Source organism: Lolium perenne, chromosome 4 (assembly GCF_019359855.2).
Source record: "Lolium perenne isolate Kyuss_39 chromosome 4, Kyuss_2.0, whole genome shotgun sequence".
In the NCBI taxonomy this organism is placed as follows: Eukaryota; Viridiplantae; Streptophyta; class Magnoliopsida; order Poales; family Poaceae; genus Lolium; species Lolium perenne.
Window position 1 is genome coordinate 378,302,727 of NC_067247.2, and position 21,154 is coordinate 378,323,880.

The window sequence follows — 21,154 nt, forward strand, 5'->3', positions numbered from 1 at the left end:
ACTTATTATAAATTAGTTCTTGCCAAACATCCTGTTTATTCGATAAGTTAAAAAAGCCATGCGCTCAAGAGATATTTATTGTTGACCTCAAGAAGATGAGAACCTCTACTCTGAAACCCCTTTGGTCCTTTGGCTTACAAATAATGTTACATTTTGTATATATATATATATATATATATATATATATATATATATATATATATATATATATATATATATATATATATATATATATATATATAGAGACGCGCTATTTGACTCCCTGGGGGCAGAATATTATTCTGCACCCGGGCCGGCCTACGCACCAGCCGATCCATCCATCCCGCGCGGAGCGCTCGACCGGCTCGCGCGCATGCTTGCAAGCGTCGTAAGAAATGTCCCATGCGACATAAGATTACTTCTCCCAATCAGCCCGCGCAACCACCAGACCGCGTCTGCCAGACCTACAAACGGAATTAGTTAAAAATTACAGACCAACTCTTTTTTTTCAACAGAAGGAAACATAATAAACGGATTTGCAAGTACCATACGACAACAAATTTCATCTTTGAAGGGTTTGCAAATAGGATTACTGAACAAAATATGCTGAACTTAATGAGCATACCTACATTTCATGTTCTGTATTACTCCGAAAAGTAAAATTGACTTTGAACAACATGCAGCATTACACAACTTAACTGAAAGTAAATCACTGCTGCGCTACCAATTCCTACTCGGGCTATACTAGCATCTTAAGTATGTGCACACCTTAATAGAAAGTAACTACACAACAGAGTGTTTCCCGTTTCAATTGAGTGTCAACCTGCTAGCACATTCTAGAAGAATGTACCTACGACTAGTTACTGCATAACATGTGAACTAAGAACCACCACTTGCCTAACAAATTTGATGTAGCTATGTAGGGTAACGTCACAGCTGAGACATTTCCACCTAGTTCAATCAACAATTGCACGCAATCGAAATGGAAATTCACGTCAGGCAACACTAGCACTGAAGGTATAAAATTAAATATTAATTATTTCAGAAAGACAAGACAGCAGTAGGTTGGCATTTAACAATACATAGAGTCCATTGAACTTCAGTCCTAATAAAGTCAGACTGCTGCCATATCACAGGGCAGGACACCACGAAAACACTACAAAAAAACATCTTTTTTTGTTTGTCCCCATATTGCAAGATCAAGTATTTTTATCCAAAACACAACCCTCCGTAATTAAGAAGCCTAACTGTGACTGAAAACACAACCATCAGTAATTATTTCTCTGGAATCCTGCCAATTGTTAAATTGGCACAAGTTAGCCAATTATTTTGTTATGATCAGACTGACTTTGACATAAAAGTCTGGCGATCAAGATAACAAAATTACGAATCACTAGAGCCTATACTAACACGTTTTGACAATTATGATCCATGGAGTGGATTTGATCCTAGAGCCATTGCTTAAATACAGCTAAGATCTTTCTGTGGAAAATGCAAACAGATACGAACAAAATAGTATTGGATCTTAGGGTCATTGCTGGAGCACTAATGCCTGCTCGCTGCCTACTTTGCCCTCTTACAAATCCAGGAAAAATACAAAACAATTTGGAAAAAAAACAAAATATGCTACACTGCTTATTTTCAACAAACGTGGTTGGGGACTGGCTCAGGAAATTACTACTGCTTCTCCACTGCTCAACGTTGGTGCTGGACGGACTAAACTAACCTCTACTATCCAATTCACCACAAGGCTACAGAAACTGCTGAACAAAATTGATGGAAAGGAAAAGAATACTGAAACACACCGATGAGGAAGATCCAAACCATGGCCGCGGACCGCCGCCGGCAGCAAGAAAAATCGCTGCCGTAATTTGACGTTGAGGACGACCGGCGCACCTACACGCCGCCTACCGCCTGCCGAGAACGGCGAGAAGCCCACCCGATGCCGGCCCACTGCGAAGCCTCCCAGTGCCGCTGGCGGACGAGGCCAAGCAGCAAGCCGCAAGCCACGGGAACCCGCTCACGACCGGTGGAGTTCACTCACCGCTCATGCCGCCACCACTTCTCGCCGACCACAACAACACCGTGGCAGTGTATGGCACAGACTTCTACATAGAAAAGAAGAAACATAAATGCCCGATCAGTGAAGACATTTGCGGAAAAGAATTTTCAGAATATTGCATACACACGGCGTTCCTGTTAACAAAAGGATATAGAATTTGCCCACTTTTCATATGCTAATAAACTGAAGTGATACAAGAGCAGATCCATGTATAAATAATCTACAGATACAGAAGGCTATAAAGGTTTAGTGTCAACATACATGGATCTCACTCTAGCAAGATCAAGTATTCTTATCCCATAGTTGAGCAGAGCAAGATAAGAGCCCAACGCAAAGACCGAATTGTCAATCTAATACTAATCATGCCTCTTGCAGATTACCACTTTATTTGCTCTGGAAGAAAAAAAAAAGGCTGCTAACTGTATCCAACAAACAAGGGAAGGAAACGTGGTGCTGCAGATCGGGAACGCACCTAACGGATCCACCAAGTTCGAGCGTGTTCGCGCGGCCTGGTACGCCACCCGCTCGTTCCCTGCAAGAGGATACGTGAGGCACCTCGAAATTTTTTTTGCCCAGAGCTGACGGGGAGGGAGAGGGGGATCAGTACTTGCATCTCTAACAGGGACGGCAGTGCGGAAGAGTACCTGCCGGATGGAGGAGAGGAACCGCGGCGACGGCAGGCTCTCCATGGAAAACGCCGCGCAGTAGCTCGTGGACGCGTCGTAATCCACCGGGAAGAGCCCCACGCGTAGCTCCCGTCGGGACTTTCCACGAGCGCCGCCTGGAATTCGGGACCGCCGGAGCTGGGGTCGTCGAAAGGGGCTGGGGAAGGGGGGGCGCTTGGGCATGGATTCTCCGGGCGGCAGCGGCGGGTCGCCGGTGGTCGCCGGATTTGTCGACCTGGAGGATCGTATGCCGGCAGTTTGTGGAAACTGGGTCGACTGGGCAAATGCACGGTAGGAAAAACCGATGACGTAAGAAACAAAAAAAAAAATACATCGGGTGGAGCCTGCCACCGCCTGAGCCGCACCTGAAGCAGAGTCGGGCTGGCTCGGTGGAACGACCCGGGTGCAGAATTATTTATTCTGCTCACAGGGTGTCTAATAGAGTTTCTATATATATATATATATATATATATATGGTTATCTCTTTGCATCAGTCTGTTCATAATGCCCGTTCAAATAAATTGGGGAACAGCAGATCAGCAGGCGCAAAGTTAATACGTAAGAATGTAAAAGTCTCTAGCAAAGGACAGAACACTTCCCTGCAAAAGAAAAAAAAGGCCTACAAAAATGCCTGGCCTTGCAATGTTTGGAGAAACATTCCTATCTCCAAATAAATATTTGTGCAAAAACTCTTAGGCGTCACTATTCCATATAATAATTGTCCTAAAACTATGACTAGCTATATGAAATGTCCGAATTTGTACATCGTGGGAGAATGAATCTATCCTCTGTTTTGCTTTGCCAGGTACAGAGGTACGGCGCTCTTGAATCAGTCGCCTAGAGAGAACAATGAGAAGAAAGTGGACTACTATTCATGCATTCCAGTCCTCGATACGCGACAAAATGCGCACCAGCCATGGTTGCCGAATAGAGGTCGACGCGCTCAAGTTTGTAGACCACTGAAATGCCATGGTAAATTGCTGCATATATTTATAGGAGTAAATTACACAAATCTATCACCATTGGACAGTGGTTTCTGTCGGTACCATTTATGTTAATTTTTGCTAAAAAGTACCATTTCTGAAATATAGTGTTACAAATCGAGCTAATTCTTGTCTACCGATATTTTAACAGCAACCCTAATTGGTGAGCCCCATCTATTGGTGTTGAGTTGGCAATACATGTGGAGAAGAAGATGAGCCAGATGTGGAGCCCAACTGTTAGCCCGACATCTTTCCCCTATTCTTCTTCTTCCTCCTATGGCCCGTCTTCCGTCAATAGCACAACCTTGGTGAGCAACGTGAACGTGACAATCGGCTCCAACAATAGGTCCGCTGGCGGCGAACGTGTCGTACCGCTGGAATAGCTGCGCCACCATCATCCTTCCCACCGCCACCACCTTGTCCTTCCCAGGGCACTGCTTGTTCCCCTCCGTCGCCACGCTGTCCTCCGGCCCGTTCGACCACAACATGTCCCCATCAACCTCTCTTGCTCGCCCCCGTCCACGAACCGCTCGGGCACAAACTCGTTGTCGTCCTTGAACACGCGCGGGTCGCATGTCGCCATGGGATGGTACCCGAATAGCATGTCGCCCTTCCGCACCTGGTACGTCGCGTCGTGGCTCTCCACCACCAGGTCTTGCTGCGCACACCCGTAATGGAACTCCACCCGCGGGTTCATCCGCAGCACCTCCCACACCACCGACTTCACCAGAGGCATCCTATCCACGGCTGACACGGTGATCTCGCCGCCCTCAAGCAGGCTGCTCGGACCTCATCGGCCAACGTGGCGTGCAGGGCTAGGCCGGCGTAGGCTAGGCACTTGACAATGTGCGGCATGAAGATATTGAACCCGCCGTATGCATTGAGGATGGCCATGAACACAGGTTGTGGAGGAGCACCTCGTGCGAGATGCCGGTCTTCACTGTCTCGGCCTCGTCCAACACGGCGGTGGTGGCCTCCGCGAAGTACGCCGTGAGCACCGCGTAGTCGCCGCAGACGAGGAAGGCCGGCATGTGGAACAAGAGGTCCTCGATCGGCCACGGCTTGATCACCTTGCTGGCGATCGGGTGCAGCTGCAGCGGGAGGAGCGCAGGCCGTGTCGCCGGTCATGGCCTTGGAGAGAGACGGGTCAATGAAAGGAGGGGAAGATGGGGTTGACTGGTGGTCCCCACATCCACCTCACCTCTTTTTCCCTGGATGCTCCCACTTCAGCTCTTATAGCTAGATCCAACTAGTTAGATTTAGAATTACAGCCGTGTCAGGTATTTTTAGCAAAAAATATCATAAATGGTACTGACCTGAAACCACTGCTCTAATATATTATGGTAATTTTATATAATTTACTCTACTTATAGACATGCATGCATGTGTAATAGTTACCACTTACCATGGTCGCCTTTTGTTCCGACTTATGTTCGAAGTATTCAGCAGGGTGTATGCCTTGATTGGAATGGAATTGGAATGGAAAATGTTAATACCATAGGAGTTCGAGTTCGGTAGAATTGCTGCTGGAAAATGGTCGACGATTCGGGTCATGGCAAATGGCTAAAATATTGGTCTTCGTTCCTCCTTGGTCTGAATTCAATGCATGCAATGGATAACTGATCAACGTATAGTCACTACACTCATGGTGTATTTCTTACTACTACATGCATTCAAGAAAACAGAAGGTTGCTTCAGAGGTTAAGCAAGATGTATGATGCACGTCTACCTCGAAAGAGAGAAAGGAGGGGCAATAAACATGGACTTGATATTGACACCTTTAAATTTGGAAATGGTCGCCGTCTCGATCCAAATAGCTTATACCAGGTCCAACATTCTGTTGATGTGGACAAGCAGTCGAGTCATGTGTTTCGAGATGCTTGACAATATGGAATCACCTAATTAAACCATAATGGTAGTAATTTAACAAAAAAAAATATGATGAGTGCTACATGACAGCTAAGCTTAAAAGTCTAATAGTGCGTGCACCTCATGAAATCAACATTTCTATCATACTACTGTGATAAAATTAAAAGGAGCTTCCATATGCGAAAATACGCATTAGAAATGCACATGAACCTGAATTTGAAGAAATCTTAAAAATAATATTTTCAAGTTTCAGAAAAATCGAAATGAATCACGCATGAGCATATTGTTTTGATATTTACTAGTGTAAATTTTTAAGAAACCCGTGTCACCATACTTTCCCTGTGCACTTCCTGTTTTTTTCGCACAAGTTATATTCATTTGTGCTTTATTTCCAAACTTGGCATGCACATACTGTCATACATTCTTTATATGTGTGCTTTATGCCATACTTTTCAAAAAAAAATGTTTAATATTTTTCTTATATTACTGTTCATCAGAGTTCACATGCATGGACCCATCAAATTTACGTCTCTTCATGTTGTCATATTTTGTATGAATTTTGCGACACACACCTCTATGTCTCAGGAAAAAAGTTGAAAGGAGCTTCCATGTCGTCCGCGAGAGCCTAGAGAATTCCGTATTAGTTGCAGAAGAAAAATGAAGACCAATACCGCAAAAATATATAGTAAGATTTATTCATTGGAACGGAAGGGAATATAACTATAACTTGGTTTGTTTGTTGACATTTCAGGTATTGCCAAAAGACCTTTAAAAACACCAAGTGTGAGGTAAACGTGCAAAAATACACTAGTTAGTACTTCGTAAAATCCAAGGAAATTTCAAGTTGCCTACACGCTACCGAAATGACTACGCTTGCAATGTTTATACAAACTATCCTACCTCCAAATAAAATTGTGCGAGGAAACTTTTGGCCGGCCGTGACAGGCATTCCAAATTGGAGTGTAGCAGAAGATAAATATCCAATGACTGTAAATGTCTACACACAGCAGTAGAAAAATATTGCTTTATTCAGATGACTAAAAGGAGTCAATCTGTGTGACACCACAAGTACTACAAACACACACACTCTAAATTAAAATTATGTCGCCAAAACTCAGTGATTAGTTTAGTGCTAGTTAAAGCCGGCACAAATCCATCCTTACTCAGCTGAAGCACTAGTCGTTGTCAGTTTGTCCATCGCCGGTGCCAAGAAATTGTGACCACCTTTCTCCAGGATACCGCGTAGCTCGCATAACCTTTGGCCCTCTCTATATAAGCTACCCCCGACCACCAGCACCACCTCGTCATCCAGCCAGTGCATCAGCAACTCAGCAAGACAAGCAGAGCGGAGATCGATCACTCATCACTTGGTGTAGTAGTAGTAGATCGAGCTAGCACTCCTAGCATAGCAGCTTGCAATGGCAATGTCGACCATGGAGGTCGAGCAGGACCTCCCCGGCTTCCGGTTCCACCCCACGGAGGAGGAGCTCCTGGGCTTCTACCTCTCCCGCGTCGCCCTCGGCAAGAAGCTCCACTTCGACATCATCGGCACACTCAACATCTACCGCCACGACCCCTGGGATCTCCCAAGGATGGCCAAGATCGGGGAGAGGGAGTGGTACTTCTTCGTGCCGCGTGACCGGAAGGCCGGCAGCGGCGGCCGGCCGAACCGGACGACGCAGCGCGGGTTCTGGAAGGCGACGGGGTCCGACAGGGCCATCCGGAGCACCGCCGACCCCAAGCGGGTCATCGGCCTCAAGAAGACGCTCGTCTTTTACCAGGGCCGCGCGCCGCGGGGCACCAAGACGGACTGGGTCATGAACGAGTATCGCCTCCCCGACGCCGGCATCGCAACGGAGGGGCCGCCCAAGGAGGACATGGTGCTGTGCAAGATATACCGGAAGGCCACGCCGCTCAAGGAGCTCGAGCAGAGGGCCTCCGCAATGGACGAGATGATGACGCAGAGGCCCAGCGGCTGCGGCGGCGTGGCGAGGACGTCTCTGGTTCCGGCCACAGCCGGCCACGACTACGTATCATCGTCCGACCACGTCCAGGACAATTTCCTGTTCCACTCCTCTTCGTCATCGTCAGCGGCGCTGTCTGGCAACAGCACGAACTACGGCACATGCAGGGAAGCCAAGAAGGAGGCGGACGTCACCACAGTGACGGTGGCGTCGACGCCGTCTCTGCCGCAAGCGGCGAACCAGTCCTACAACTTCCAGCTCCCGGCGGCGAACCAGTCCTGCACCTTTGAGCCCCCAGCGGCGAATGCACCCTGCAGCCTCCAGCTACCGGTGGCGAGCAATGGGATGTTCGAACTGCCCAGCCTACAGCTCCCGGCTTCGAGCCACGGAGTGTTCGACTGGCTGCAGGAACCGTTCCTGACGCAGCTGCGGAGCCCGTGGCAGGATCAGCATTGCCTGTCCCCCTACGCACATCTGCTCTACTATTGAGGGATGGAAACCGAGAGAACTAGCAATCTGGTGATAAACTCACGATGACGAGATCGATTGCTAGTGATGCAAGTTATGCAAGCTCGGAGTGTAGAGTAGAGTTAGATGTGGACTCAGTTCATCTTTTGTTCGGTTTGTGCATTTGATGAAGCGAGGATGCCTTAGCATTAATTGCGGTTGCAGAACTACGTAAGCACGCATGAATTAACTTAGGAACTGTTTTTGTCTTTTCCAAGTTATATGATACTACTAGTTTTCAACGAATTTGCTAACTCCCGGTTAGCCGGGCGAATTTTTTTTAAATAATACGAATTTTTTATTTAATTCCAGGACTATCACGCGTTTTCAAAATTTTCCAAAAGTGTGACTCGGTCGGACTACAGCAGGCCGATCGGCCGGCAGCAGGCCGATTGCAGGCCCTGCGGTGGCCGACCAGGGGGACAGCACCCCGTCGGACTGCTGCAGTCCGATCGGACGGGAGCAGCCAGACTGTGGCATGCAGCATGCACGCGTCGCGTCGGTCGACCCGGCCGGCCACGCGCAGACGCCCTCGCCCGGCCACGCGCAGACGCTCCCCCGGCCAGCCTTTTCTTCTTTCTTCTTTCTTCTGTCTTCTTCCTCCTCTCTCCTCTCTTCTTCCCTTCTCTCTTTCCTGCATGCTTTCTTCCCTGGCTGCACAAGAACAGCTCGAAAACTTCAGCATATTTCGCAGATCCCTAGTGATTTAGCCAATAAAACTTCAACATTTTGCTGCTATTAGTTGAGGGAAGCTCGATCTACAGATGGGTTAGGTTTTGGAGAGGATTGGTGGTGTTGTTTAGCAGCAATGGTGATGAAGTGGTGGAGGTTGGTGGTGGTGTAAGGGGCTGAGCTGCTGCTGGTTCGTGGTGGCGCTGAGGTGCCGCGTGCTGTTCGTGCTGCTACAGTTGGAGAGGCTGCTCACGCTACAAGGGTAAATCCTAACCTTTGCATAGTAGTGTTAACTGTGTAGGTTAATGTGGGCTGGTTTTAGTGTTAGTGTATTTATGTGGGCTGGTTTTAGTAGTTGACGCGGATGGAATTTTTTTTAGGTGAGCAAAGATGACAGATGTAGTGAAGATAGTATTTTACTATGGTATGGGTAGTGTCCGATCAAATGAAATGGGAGTTGATCTGAGTGAGTTCAAATCTGTAGAGATGAATATGACTGCTCCTAGAACATGGACAATTGAGCAGGTGAAGGACTGGTTGACAGAATGTTTCGGGCTTAATCCTGAAGTGCACACAGTGGGTGTGCATGCATTGTGGACTAAGTCGATATCAAACATTTCGTGGTATCCGAGGCCTGTAGATGATACCTCTAAGTGGGTGAGCTGGTTAAAAGGGTCTGAAAGGAGAGGAACTAACCCTGTGGCATTAGTTCTTCCGGTGGAGAAGGAGGTAGCGCCTCCTGAAGGCGGTTCTGATGGAGGAGGTGGTTACGAATCAGGCCAGAGCAGTGAAGCACCCGGCGGTGGCGGTGGTTACGAGCCTGAACAGAGCAGCCATGCGGAAGATGTTTATAGCGGCCAGGGTGATGGTTACAGTGGAGAAGACGGTGAGGTTGATGGTGACGAAGAAAATGGATACGACGAACCAGATGGAAGAGGAAGATACGAAGGTGAAAGTGATGCCGATGATTCCGATGAGTCTGATGATGGGGAGGAGGTGCCTATTCCGGCGAGATGGAATCATAACTTTTCGTCTGCAATGACAATCAACGATGGTCTTGATTCTAGCGGGAGTATCACCAGAACAATGTCGCTGTAGGGGCCATGTTTCCGTCGAAGCGACATATGCAGGATGCAATAATGAAGTGGGCAATGGTGAGTCAGAGGCAGCTGAGAACAACCGTGTCATCTGGAAAATACCTGACGATGGAATGTGTGGACATCAATTGTCCCGGAAGGGTGCATGGGTATGTTCCTAAGTATGACACAACATGGCGTGTGAGCGACTTTGTGGCACATAGTTGTGAGCTTGCAAGTATCCTAAATGATCATTGCAACCTGTCGTCTAATCTCATAGCTCGGCTGTTGTACACTGAAATAGTGGAAGGGCAAGCCATGAGAGTAAACGCCATCCAGAAGAATGTTAAGAAGCATCATTTTTACACCATATCTTATGGCAAGGCTTGGAGGGCTAAGCAGAGGGCGATGGAGATGAGGTTTGGTTCGTTTCGAGACGCATACGACGCTGTTGTTCGTTTGCTGCAGACGCTGCAGGCGAGGAATCCAGACACATATGTGAACATCCAGGACATGTTTTTGCCGGAGTACCCATCTTACAGGGTTCTGCATAGAGTCTATTTCTCGTTCGGTGTATGCATCGAATCATTCAGACACTGTCGACCCGTGTTATGTGTGGACGGCACGTTTCTGACTGGTCAGTACAAGGGTCAAATCTTAACCGCCATTGGAATGGACGGAAACAATCAAATCGTGCCACTCGCTTTTGCTTTCGTGGAGAGTGAGAACACCGAAAGCTGGTTATGGTTTTTCAGGCAGTTGAAGATTTCAATTGTAAAGGACAAGCCGAATGTTTGCATCCTTCATGACAGGCATGCAGGTATACTGAAAGCTATTAAGACACTGAAAGAGCCTGGGCAAGAAACACCATGGATTGACATTGAGAGCCGTTGGTGCATGCGCCACCTGGGGGCCAATTTTTACACACAATTCAGGAACAAGCCCCTTATGAATGTCTTCAAGCGGTTGTGCATCCAGAACCAGCAGTGGAAGTATAATTTTTTGCGTAGCAAAGTGCAGGAGTTAACGAAGAAACTAGTTGTGCAGAGGAAAGGAGCTCGAGATGCAAACATAGCAGCACATATGCGAGCGATTGCAGCAGGAACAACAGCGGTAGAAGCACCAGTTTATGAGGCACCCGAAGGTCTGTGCGACTTGCCCGGATTTGACCCGCCCGGAACAAGGAGAAGGCAGGGAAGGCAGATTAAAAACTTTGAGCAGTGGATAGAGCATGAGCCTATAGAGAGGTGGTCTTTGTTGCACGACATACATGGAGCTAGATACGGCGTCATGACAACCAACCTCGCAGAGTCGTATAACTTTGTGCTGAGAGGCAACAGAGCTTTGCCACTTACAGCTATAGTAGAGGGTATTTTCATGGGCACAGTTAAATATTACAGAGAGAGACGTGAGAAGGCTCGGATGCACATGGTGAACAGACCAGCCACACCATATTGTTCGAAGATTATGGAGTACATGCATAAGAAGAAGGAGAAAGCTAAGCATCTCGCTGTTGTTCAAATTGGTAATGTGGAAAGAAGGTTCGAAGTCCGCTTACCTACAGATAGGTTCGGGTGTGGGAATCCGCAGCGAACACATGATGTGAAAATTGGCAATGAAGAATGGCCAACTTGCGAGTGCACATGCAACAAACCAAAGTTGCTTCATCTTCCTTGCTCACATGTGTTAGCTGTTTGTGGTGTCCTGGGGATGTCGGAAATCTCGTTCGTCTCTCCGTATTATCTGAAGGAGGCCGTGCTCAACACCTGGACCCATAGGCCCGCTGGCAGAACCAGTGCTTTGGGATGAAGAAATGCCTGCACGTTTTGAGGGAACTCGTGCGGGCCAGACTGAGTTTCTCTGTGAGGACCACGGTCCAAAGTCTGACTGGTTACTGAACTTCGAGGTAACCATTGTTATAACAAATTTATTTATGGTTATTGCGTTGTTATAACTAACATCTTTTTTTTCATGGTTGTAGGTTTCACAGTTCACACCGCCGATGAGTGAGGCACAAATCACTAGGAGTCTCGAGGCGTACATATTGTGGCTGCTTGGGAAGGTCATGTTCACAGAGAACCATCAGACCACCATCAACAGGCGCTTCATCCCTATTGCACTGGAGATAGCAGAGGCACAAACCGCCGACGACATCATACATCGGAGTTGGGGTTCCGCGGTTTTAGCAGCCACATACCGAGGTTTGTGCAATGCTTGTACACTTGTCTCTCCCAAGTCTGGGCTTCTTGGCTGCCCACTGTTCTTGCAGCTGTGGTCCTGGGAGAGGTTCCCGATTGGTCGGCCAGACATAGATGCTGAGCGCCCTTTCGGGGCAAACGAGTTGGCTGATCCGGACCACATCGACATGCCTACTTTCGGCATACTTTGGACACGTCGCGAGGTATGTAGACTGTCGAACATAGTTCCTTCGTAATTTATAGTTTTACACGAGTACTGACTATTTCTCTTCGCAGAGACGATTTGCTCGCGACCAGGTCAGGAACTGCTACCCTGCGTTCACCGAGCAGTTCGACGTGCTCGATGATAGGGCGGTGATCTGGCAGCCCTATACGGCCGCCGCCGTGCATGCAAGGTACCCCGGCGGGATCTCTAACCTCTGCTATAGAGATTGTGCGTCTTTGGATGACACGATCGAAGATCATCTTCGATGTGTCCGTTGAGATAATGTCCCAGCAGAGGATCATGAGGCAGTTCGGCTCTCGGCAGCTGGTCGATCCTCCACCACCGATAGCGCCTCTCCCTGCCTACGTCCACAAGTAAGTTCTGAGCATCGCTAAGTTTAAGATTGTTCATCATGGTTCGGCTAACCGACACAATTATTTTCTGCAGGTACAACAGGAAGGGTACTAGCCACTCCTCGACATGGTGGCTTCAGCGCGTTGGCTCGTATGTTGCTGAGTGGGCTGGCGCGACAACACACGTCTGGCCGAACGATGAGCAGTTTGACCCACAGGAGTTTGACGCATATCTGCAGAGGTACACTGCAGCCACGCGAGTGCGCCTCATCCAGCCGACTGATCCAGCTGAGGCGCCACCTGCGTCTATGCACGATATGTACCCGATTCAGTCCACAGCCGGTAGTTGACAGCATGCGGTACGTATAACTTTCTATTCCACCATCATACTTGTCTTTTATCTATAGGGTTCTACGATTTATATGCTACCATCATTTTTCAGGGTCAGCTGACTGCAGACTTACAGGATGAAGTCGCTCGGTACACACACGTCAAGTGTCCAGTGCACCTCTTCTGCAGCGTGACCAACATGTGTCATGGTTGAGACGACTCGAGGACAAGCTACGCGGGATCTACTCGGCTATCACGTGCAGCCGTAGTTCCGACGTCGTTCAGCACCACCTCCTTCCACCGCGACCCTCCACACAGCAGCAGCGACGGCCACATCTCACACCGACCGTGACACCCAGACCACCGCCTCCTGGCCGGGCAGGAGGTTCGTCGTGGCAGCAGCACACTCCTTCCGTCGACGACTATCAGTACCAGCAACACGGATCACGGCCTCGTATCACGCCGACGGCGACACCCAGACCACCACCTCCTGACCAGGCAGGAGGTTCGTCGTGGCAGCAGCATCACACTCCTTCCTTCGACGACTTGCAGTACCATCAGCAGCAAGCTGCTTTCGACCAGTGGCAGCAGCAGCAAGCCCCTTTCATGGGAGGAGCAGGATACACACAGGGTATGTAGTATTCTATATATTGTGTTCCATATAAACTATACTCCACTTAGTTTGACATCACTTATGTTTCGTGGCACAGGATACACGCAGCACACTGCGTCCAATCCTTCATGGGGAGCTAGTGATCAGGATCCTGAGCACATGGAGTATTACAGCACGCAGCAGAACTATGTCGGTATGCAGACTCCTCCACCAGAGCCCACACAGGAGACACAGTACGACCCCGAGTCCGGTTCCTGGATCCCTGCTCGCATAACCAGGGCTCCGGACAGGTTCGGTTGGACACCCCGTGCTACGCCGCCCCCACGAAACCCCAGACGCCGTCCATAATCTCAGATATTTATGTATCTATGTATCAGATATTTATGTATGCATTATGTATCAGACTTTTATGTATGAACTATGTATCAGTACTCTCCTAACCCTAAGCGTGTCGTGCGAATGAAGAAAATAAATCCATACAAGTAATCGGGTATTAGTAAGCCAATTGGTTTGTAGCAGTCCAGTTGGGCACTAGCAGTCCAGTTGGTCAGCTATCGACCAACGAGTCAGCCACTCTGCTCCACCACAGCAGCCGACACCCAGTCGGTTTACTGCAGTCCGATCGGCCTGCTACAGGCCGACCGAGTCACACTTTTGGAAATTTTTGAAAACGCGCGCTATTCCTGCACTTAAATAATTAATTCGTATTATTTAAAAAAAATTCGCGTTAGCCGGGAACTATGATAAAGCCCGATAGATTGTTTTTTCTTCTTCCGAGAATCAATCGATAGAATTTGTTCCTTAGGTTTGTAGCGACAATTTGTTTTTGGATTTTTTTGGGCTAGCCCATTTGGGGTTGGTGTTTTCAACTTGTATACGCTTCAGGATGAAACGTTTAGATCAATGTACTTGAACGATTTTCTCATGTTACTATTAGGGGTATGTAATTACATGTATATGTGCGATTGAAGACATATATGAGTAATTGCACACGGCCATGTAATTACATGTCTGTGCACGATTGCAGACATATATATATAATTGTACGTGGACATATAATTGTGTAATTATACATATGCGTGTAATTACTCACGGATCTGTTATCTCGCGCAACTTTGACTTTGTCAATCTCAAGACCCGCCGGATCAGTTATTCGATGCAGTATCTTGGAGGTGCTCATAGGGGTAGGGTGTGCGTGCGTGCCTTCATAGGGGTGAGTGTGTGCGCGTATGTATGAGCGTCTTTGATTGTACTGTGTTTCGCAAAAAAAAAATATTATTTTTATTTGATTTTTTCCATGCATAAATATGATTTTATAATTTTATGTGTAATTACATATAGATGTGCAATTGGCATATATTTGTGTAATTGAAAACTCTCGACATTTTTTGTGTTTATACTTTATACATAGATGTGTAGTTGCATATGTGCAATTACGTATGTGCACGCAATTGCATATGGATATGTAATTACATATATATGTATAATTTTAAACTTTGTATACTATTTTTTATGTTCTTTTTTTATATGGTAACTTGTAACTGGGCTTGAATATATTTTGTTTTTGACTTTGTTATTGGACTTCTAATTACCCATTGGGAAAAAGCCTAAGAAGGAAAAAAATGCTCGAAGGATCTCTAGTGGTCGATGTAATTGACCGAGAATTAAAATAATTCCTGGCCGATCGGGAGCTAGGCACGTCCAATTTTCAAAGTTTAGAAACTAAGATTAGTTTCTCCTCCTCTTAGAGAAATAATGGTTCTCGGAAACTCGCCTTATCCGACATGGACTTAACTGAAATTAAATTGTTTTTGTGTAGATGTTAGTTCTGCTAATCTATTGCTTACTGACATTGTTGATATTTTAATATGTAACTGATCATGACTCAGTCGGCTTAGAAACAAATATTTCTGGCTCCACACTGATAGCTGGTCAATCAAGTTATTTTCGCGTAAAAAAAGCTAGTTGCATCAATTTACACTTGCACAAATCCTAATATCTCTATATCTAATATATTTATTAGTTATTGCTTGGTGTCTGAGAAATAGAAAAATTGTTCGCATAAATATCAATCACGCCTACACTTTAGGACAAAAACAAAAGTCATGCATGATTGCAAATTTGTAGTCTACCGCTTATGTGTGAAGCAAGAGAATGACATGGTTCCCCACAAAGAAAATATTGTTGTGAAATACGTCACTTTTTCTCGCGTTTAAAGCCTTAGCTAAGTTAAGAAATTGATAAAGTTTACCTCTCAATTTGTTACTAATGACTAATTAATGCCAAGATGTGTAATCTCTCCTATCTTTGAATGGTGTGCAGGAAAACACGTCGTCGTGACAAATAAAACTGTAATTACTAAAGAAAAAAATCATGTCACAAGTGCAGCAAAATTGACCAGGCTCGAAGAGGCGGTTCCAGGAGGTTTAACAGACATTGGTACGGTCAAGCCGCGCCCGTACCATCCGCCCGGACTGGGTCTGCAACCTTCCCAAGGTCAAACCCTATAAGTTCTATGATGGACACGACACCAAAAAGCGAGCCATTCGTCGCTAATGATTTCTATCGTTGTTATTGATTTTGATATTATGTGTGAGTAGTCCTCACGGGCTGCAGGTTGGGGTGAATCCTCGCAGCGTTTATGTGCATGTAATCTTATAGTATGTGTAAGGATTGAATAGGAGTTTTGCAATCTTCTATCCTTGTCTCTTTGCCTAAAAAATTGCAGGTACCTATGTCTATCGAATCAATCAAGGGAAGAGGTGTGATGAGTGGAGAATAGCGTACCACCGCGAAACCTCAGTGACAGAAAGAGGAAAGTAATGGTACATGTTTAATGATACACTCGGGATCAACGGTACAATCATCTAGCTTAATGCTTTGGTCTGTATTCATATGCTTAATAATTGTTATTACTCGCTGTTGTGGGAATAGTGGTTAGACCAAGAGGCTTTTGTCACCTCTGGTTTTAGGGGTAAGAGTATTTATGGATGTGTTGCTCACAAATCTCTTATCTCTATTTTATTTACGACAGACTTGCGCTTCAGTTATATATGAATGCATAGCTGCAGGAGAAACCTTAACACTGGCCTATTACCATCATTGAACACAACCTCTTTAAGAGTAAACTAGATAGTTCCAATAAACATAAAATCAAATTAACTAGCAAGTCTTATAGACGTTTCCTTTACACCATTTTAGCAGTGCTTTCCAAGGTTCGATTAAACCTAGGTCTACTAGGGAAAAAGCTTATCATACTACAATTCATAATCCAACCCTTTTTCTGACGTTGTTGCCTGGGAAGCAATTTTGCTATTCCGGTAAGGTTACTAGAGACCTTGTTAGTCATTTTTATTTCTGTTTTAAGTTTTCATTTACTATTATTATTTTACCATTTTATTATCTATTTAAAAACACACAAAAATTAGTTTCTTATTGTTTTACAATCAAAGAAGAAAATACCAAAAATATAATTACCATGGCACAAAAGAAGTGGGGAATATGCTATCCCCAATGATGATTTTATTCGTGCATCCATAACTTAGCCCGATGTTATAGCAGAGAACTATGAAATTAAGCCAAACCTTTTGAGTTTGGTTCATCAAAGCCAATTTGCTGAGGATTCAATTGATGACTTGAATACATTTACTGAAATATGTGACATGATGTGTTGGAGATATGCCCAAGAGGCAATAATAAAAGTGGTTATTATATATCTTTATGTTTATGATGAATGTTTATATACCATGCTATAATTGTATTAACCGAAACATTGATACATGTGTGATATGTAAACAACAAAGAGTCCCTAGTATGCCTCTTAACTAGCTTGTTGATTAATGGATGATTAGTTTCATAATCATGAACATTGGATGTTATTAATAACAAGGTTATATCATTGTATGAATGATGTAATGGACACACCCAATTAAGCGTAGCATAAGATCACGTCATTAAGTTATTTGCTATAAGCTTTCGATACATAGTTACCTAGTCCTTATGACCATGAGATCATGTAAATCACTTATACCGGAAAGGTACTTTGATTACATCAAACGCCACTACGTAAATGGGTGGTTATAAAGGTGGGATTAAGTATTCGGAAAGCATGAGTTGAGGCATATGGATCAACAGTGGGATTTGTCCATCCCGATGACGGATAGATATACTCTGGGCCCTCTCGGTGGAATGTCGTCTAATGTCTTGCAAGCATATGAATAAGTTCATAAGAGACCACATACCACGGTACGAGTAAAGAGTACTTGTCAGGAGACGAGGTTGAACAAGGTATAGAGTGATACCGATGATCAAACCTCGGACAAGTAAAATATCGTGTGACAAAGGGAATTGGTATTATATGTGAATGGTTCATTCGATCACTAAAGTCATCGTTGAATATGTGGGAGCCATTATGGATCTCCAGATCCCGCTATTGGTTATTGGTCGGAGTGAGTACTCAACCATGTCCGCATAGTTCGCGAACCGTAGGGTGACACACTTAAGGTTGGATGTTGAAATGGTAGAACTTGAATATGGAATGGAGTTCGAATATTTGTTCGGAGTCCCGGATGAGATCCCGGACATCACGAGGTGTTCCGGAATGGTCCGGAGAATAAGATTCATATATAGGAAGTCATTTTATGAGTTTGAAAATGATCCGGTGCATTTATGGAAGGTTCTAGAAGGGTCTAGAATATTCCGGAAGAAATCCACTTTGGAAGGCGGAGTCCCAAAGGGACTCCACCACCATGGCCGGCCAACCCTAAGGGGGAGGAGTCCCAAGTGGACTCCCCTAAGGGGGCCGGCCACCCCCTCCCAAGGAAGGGTGGGAATCCCACCTCTAGTGGGAGTCCTAGCTTGGGTAGGTTTCATGTGATATGGAAGGTTTTGGTTTGGGGTCTTATTCGAAGACTTGTAGACCAACTCTTGGGTGTTCCACCTATATAATGAGGGCCAAGGGGAGGGGGCCGGCCACCCCAAGAACACAAGGTGGCCGCACCACCTAGATGGCCGGCGCCCCCCCTCTCCCCAAACCCTAGCCACCCCACTGCTCCTTCTTCCCCGCACGCTTAGCGAAGCTCCACCGGGATTCTCCACCACCACCGACACCACGCCGTCGTGCTATCGGATTCAAGAGGAGCTACTACTTCCGCTGCCCGCTGGAACGGGGAGGTGTACGTCGTCTTCATCAACAACCGAACGTGTGACCGAGTACGGAGGTGCTGCCCGTTCGTGGCGCCGTGATCAAGATCCTCTACGCGCTTTTGCAAGCGGCAAGTGAACGTCTACCGCAGCAACAAGAGCCTCATCTTGTAGGCTTTGGAATCTCTTCAAGGGTGAGACTCGATAATCCCCTCGTTGCTACAGTCTTCTATATTGCATCTTGGCTTGGATTGCGTGTTCGCGGTAGGAATTTTTTTGTTTTCTATGCAACGAATCCCTACAGTGGTATCAGAGCCGTGTCTATGCATAGATGGTTGCACGAGTAGAACACAATGGTTTTGTGGGCATTGATGCTCTTGTTATCTTTACTTGAGTACTTTGCATCTTTGTGGCATAGTGGGATGAAGCGGCTCGGACTAACTTTACATGACCGCGTTCATGAGACTTGTTCCTCGTTCGACATGCAACTTGTATTGCATAAGAGGCTTTGCGGGTGTCTGTCTCTCCTACTATAGTGAAGATTCAATTTACTCTTCTATTGACAACATTAGTATCAACGTTGTGGTTCATGTTCGTAGGTAGATTAGATCTCTATCGAAAACCCTAAACCACGTAAAATATGCAAACCAAATTAGAGACGTCTAACTTGTTTTTGCAGGGTTTGGTGATGTGATATGGCCATAATGTGATGATGAATATGTATGAGATGATCATTATTGTATTGTGGCAACCGGCAGGAGCCTTATGGTTGTCTTTAAATTTCATGTTGAGTAGTATTTCAAAGTAGTTGTAATAGTTGCTACATGGAGGACAATCATGAAGACGGCGCCATTGACCTTGACGCTACGCCGACGATGATGGAGATCATGCCCGAAGATGATGGAGATCATGTCCGTGCTTTGGAGATGAAGATCAAAGGCGCAAAGACAAAAGGGCCATATCATATCACATATGAACTGCATGTGATGTTAATCCTTTTATGCATCTTATTTTGCTTAGATCGCGACGGTAGCATTATAAGATGATCCCTCACTAAAATCTCAAGATAATAAAGTGTTCATCCTTAGTAGCACCATTGCCAAGACTTGTCGTTTCGAAGCATCTCGTGATGATCGGGTGTGATAGAATCAACTAGTGCATACAACGGGTGCAAGCCAGTTTTGCACATGCGGATACTAAGGTGGCCTTGACGAGCCTAGCATGTACAGACATGGTCTCGGAACACGTGATACCGAAAGGTAGAGCATGAATCATATGGTTGATATGTTGAACACTTTGAGTGTTCGCCATTGAAATCACACCTTATCTCGTGATGATCGGACTTAGGTGCGGTGGATTTGGTTCGTGTGATCACTAAGACAATGCGAGGGATATTGTTTTGAGTGGGAGTTCACCTAGATTTTTAATTATATTGAATTAAAATTTGAACTCAATTTGTCATAAACTTAGTCTAAACTTTTGCAAATATATGTTGTAGAGATGGCGTCCCCAATCAATTTTAACCAGTTCCTAGAGAAAGAAAAATTTAAGAGCAACGGTAGCAACTTCACCAACTGGTTCCGTCATGTGAGGATCTTCCTCTCTGGCGGAAATCTGCAATATGTGCTTGATGCACCGCTAGGTGACCCTCCTGCAGAAACTGAAACCGATGAAGTAAAGGCTATTTACGCGACTCGGAAAACTCGGTACTCTCAAGTTCAGTGTGCCATCCTGTGCAGTCTGGAATCCGATCTTCAAAAACGTTTTGAGCAGCACGATCCTCATGAGTTGATGAATGAGCTGAAAGCTATATTTGAGACTCATGCGGCCGTGGAATGCTATGAAGCATCGAAACATTTCTTCAGCTGTATGATGGAAGAAGGCAGCTCCATTAGTGAGCACATGCTCGCCATGACCGGGCATGCGAAGAAACTCAGTGACTTGGGAATAGTGATTCCTAATAGACTGGGGATTAATCGTGTCCTTCAATCACTGCCACCAAGTTATAAGAACTTTGTGATGAACTACAATATGCAGAACATGAACAAGGAGTTACCTGAACTCTTTGGCATGCTAAAAGCTGCTAAGATTGAGATCAAGAAAGAGCACCAAGTGTTGATGGTCAACAAGACCACCAGTTTCAAGAAACAGGGCAAGTCTAAGGGAAAATTCAAGAAGGGTGGCAAGAAAGCTGCCACACCTCCTATGAAACCTAAGAACAGCCCTAAGCCTGATGCTGAGTGCTATTACTGCAAGAAGAAGGGACACTGGAAGCGTAATTGCTCCAAGTATCTGGCTGATCTGAAGAGCGGCCTTGTTAAGAAGAAGAAAGAAGGTATATCTGATATACATGTTATAGATGTTTATCTCACTGGTTCTCGTTCTAGTACCTGGGTATTTGATACTGGTTCGGTTGCTCATATTTGTAACTTGAAACAGGAACTAAAGAATAAACGAAGACTACTGAAAGATGAAGTGACGATGCGCGTTGGAAACGGATCCAAAGTCGATGTGATCGCTGTCGGCACACTTCCTC

The 21,154-nt window shown here is 45.8% G+C and overlaps 2 protein-coding genes, 2 long non-coding RNA genes and 1 pseudogene across 4 annotated transcripts; 3 read left to right on the top strand and 2 right to left on the bottom strand.

The window, feature by feature from the left end:
• Positions 1–442: 442 nt before the first annotated feature.
• LOC127297182 (uncharacterized) lies at positions 443–2,985 on the bottom strand. Its single transcript, XR_007848967.2, has 3 exons — positions 2,686–2,985; positions 2,514–2,573; positions 443–2,087 (listed from the first exon to the last, which is right to left on the bottom strand). It is a non-coding gene; the product is annotated as an uncharacterized lncRNA (long non-coding RNA).
• A 978-nt stretch (positions 2,986–3,963) lies between these two features.
• LOC127348071 (allene oxide synthase 4-like) lies at positions 3,964–5,097 on the bottom strand (annotated as a pseudogene).
• Positions 5,098–6,872: 1,775 nt separating this feature from the next.
• LOC127297183 (NAC domain-containing protein 22-like) lies at positions 6,873–8,238 on the top strand. Its single transcript, XM_051327478.1, has one exon. It carries the CDS (start codon positions 6,977–6,979, stop codon positions 8,009–8,011), a length of 1,035 nt encoding a protein of 344 aa, XP_051183438.1. The 5' UTR covers positions 6,873–6,976; the 3' UTR covers positions 8,012–8,238.
• A 1,614-nt stretch (positions 8,239–9,852) lies between these two features.
• Positions 9,853–11,378, top strand: LOC139830335 (uncharacterized). The gene is made up of 2 exons (XM_071818340.1): positions 9,853–11,302; positions 11,368–11,378. The coding sequence occupies exons 1-2, from the start codon at positions 9,853–9,855 to the stop codon at positions 11,376–11,378; spliced, it is 1,461 nt and encodes a 486-aa protein (XP_071674441.1).
• Positions 11,379–13,043: 1,665 nt separating this feature from the next.
• On the top strand, positions 13,044–13,916 carry LOC127348072 (uncharacterized). Its single transcript, XR_011742245.1, has 2 exons — positions 13,044–13,494; positions 13,574–13,916. It is a non-coding gene; the product is annotated as an uncharacterized lncRNA (long non-coding RNA).
• The last annotated feature ends 7,238 nt before the right edge of the window (positions 13,917–21,154 follow it).

Bases quoted from the DNA above. Each gene is read 5' to 3' on its own strand.
- LOC127297183 (XM_051327478.1), top strand. From the start codon at position 6,977: ATGGCAATGTCGACCATGGAGGTCGAGCAGGACCTCCCCGGCTTCCGG.
- LOC139830335 (XM_071818340.1), top strand. From the start codon at position 9,853: ATGGTGAGTCAGAGGCAGCTGAGAACAACCGTGTCATCTGGAAAATAC.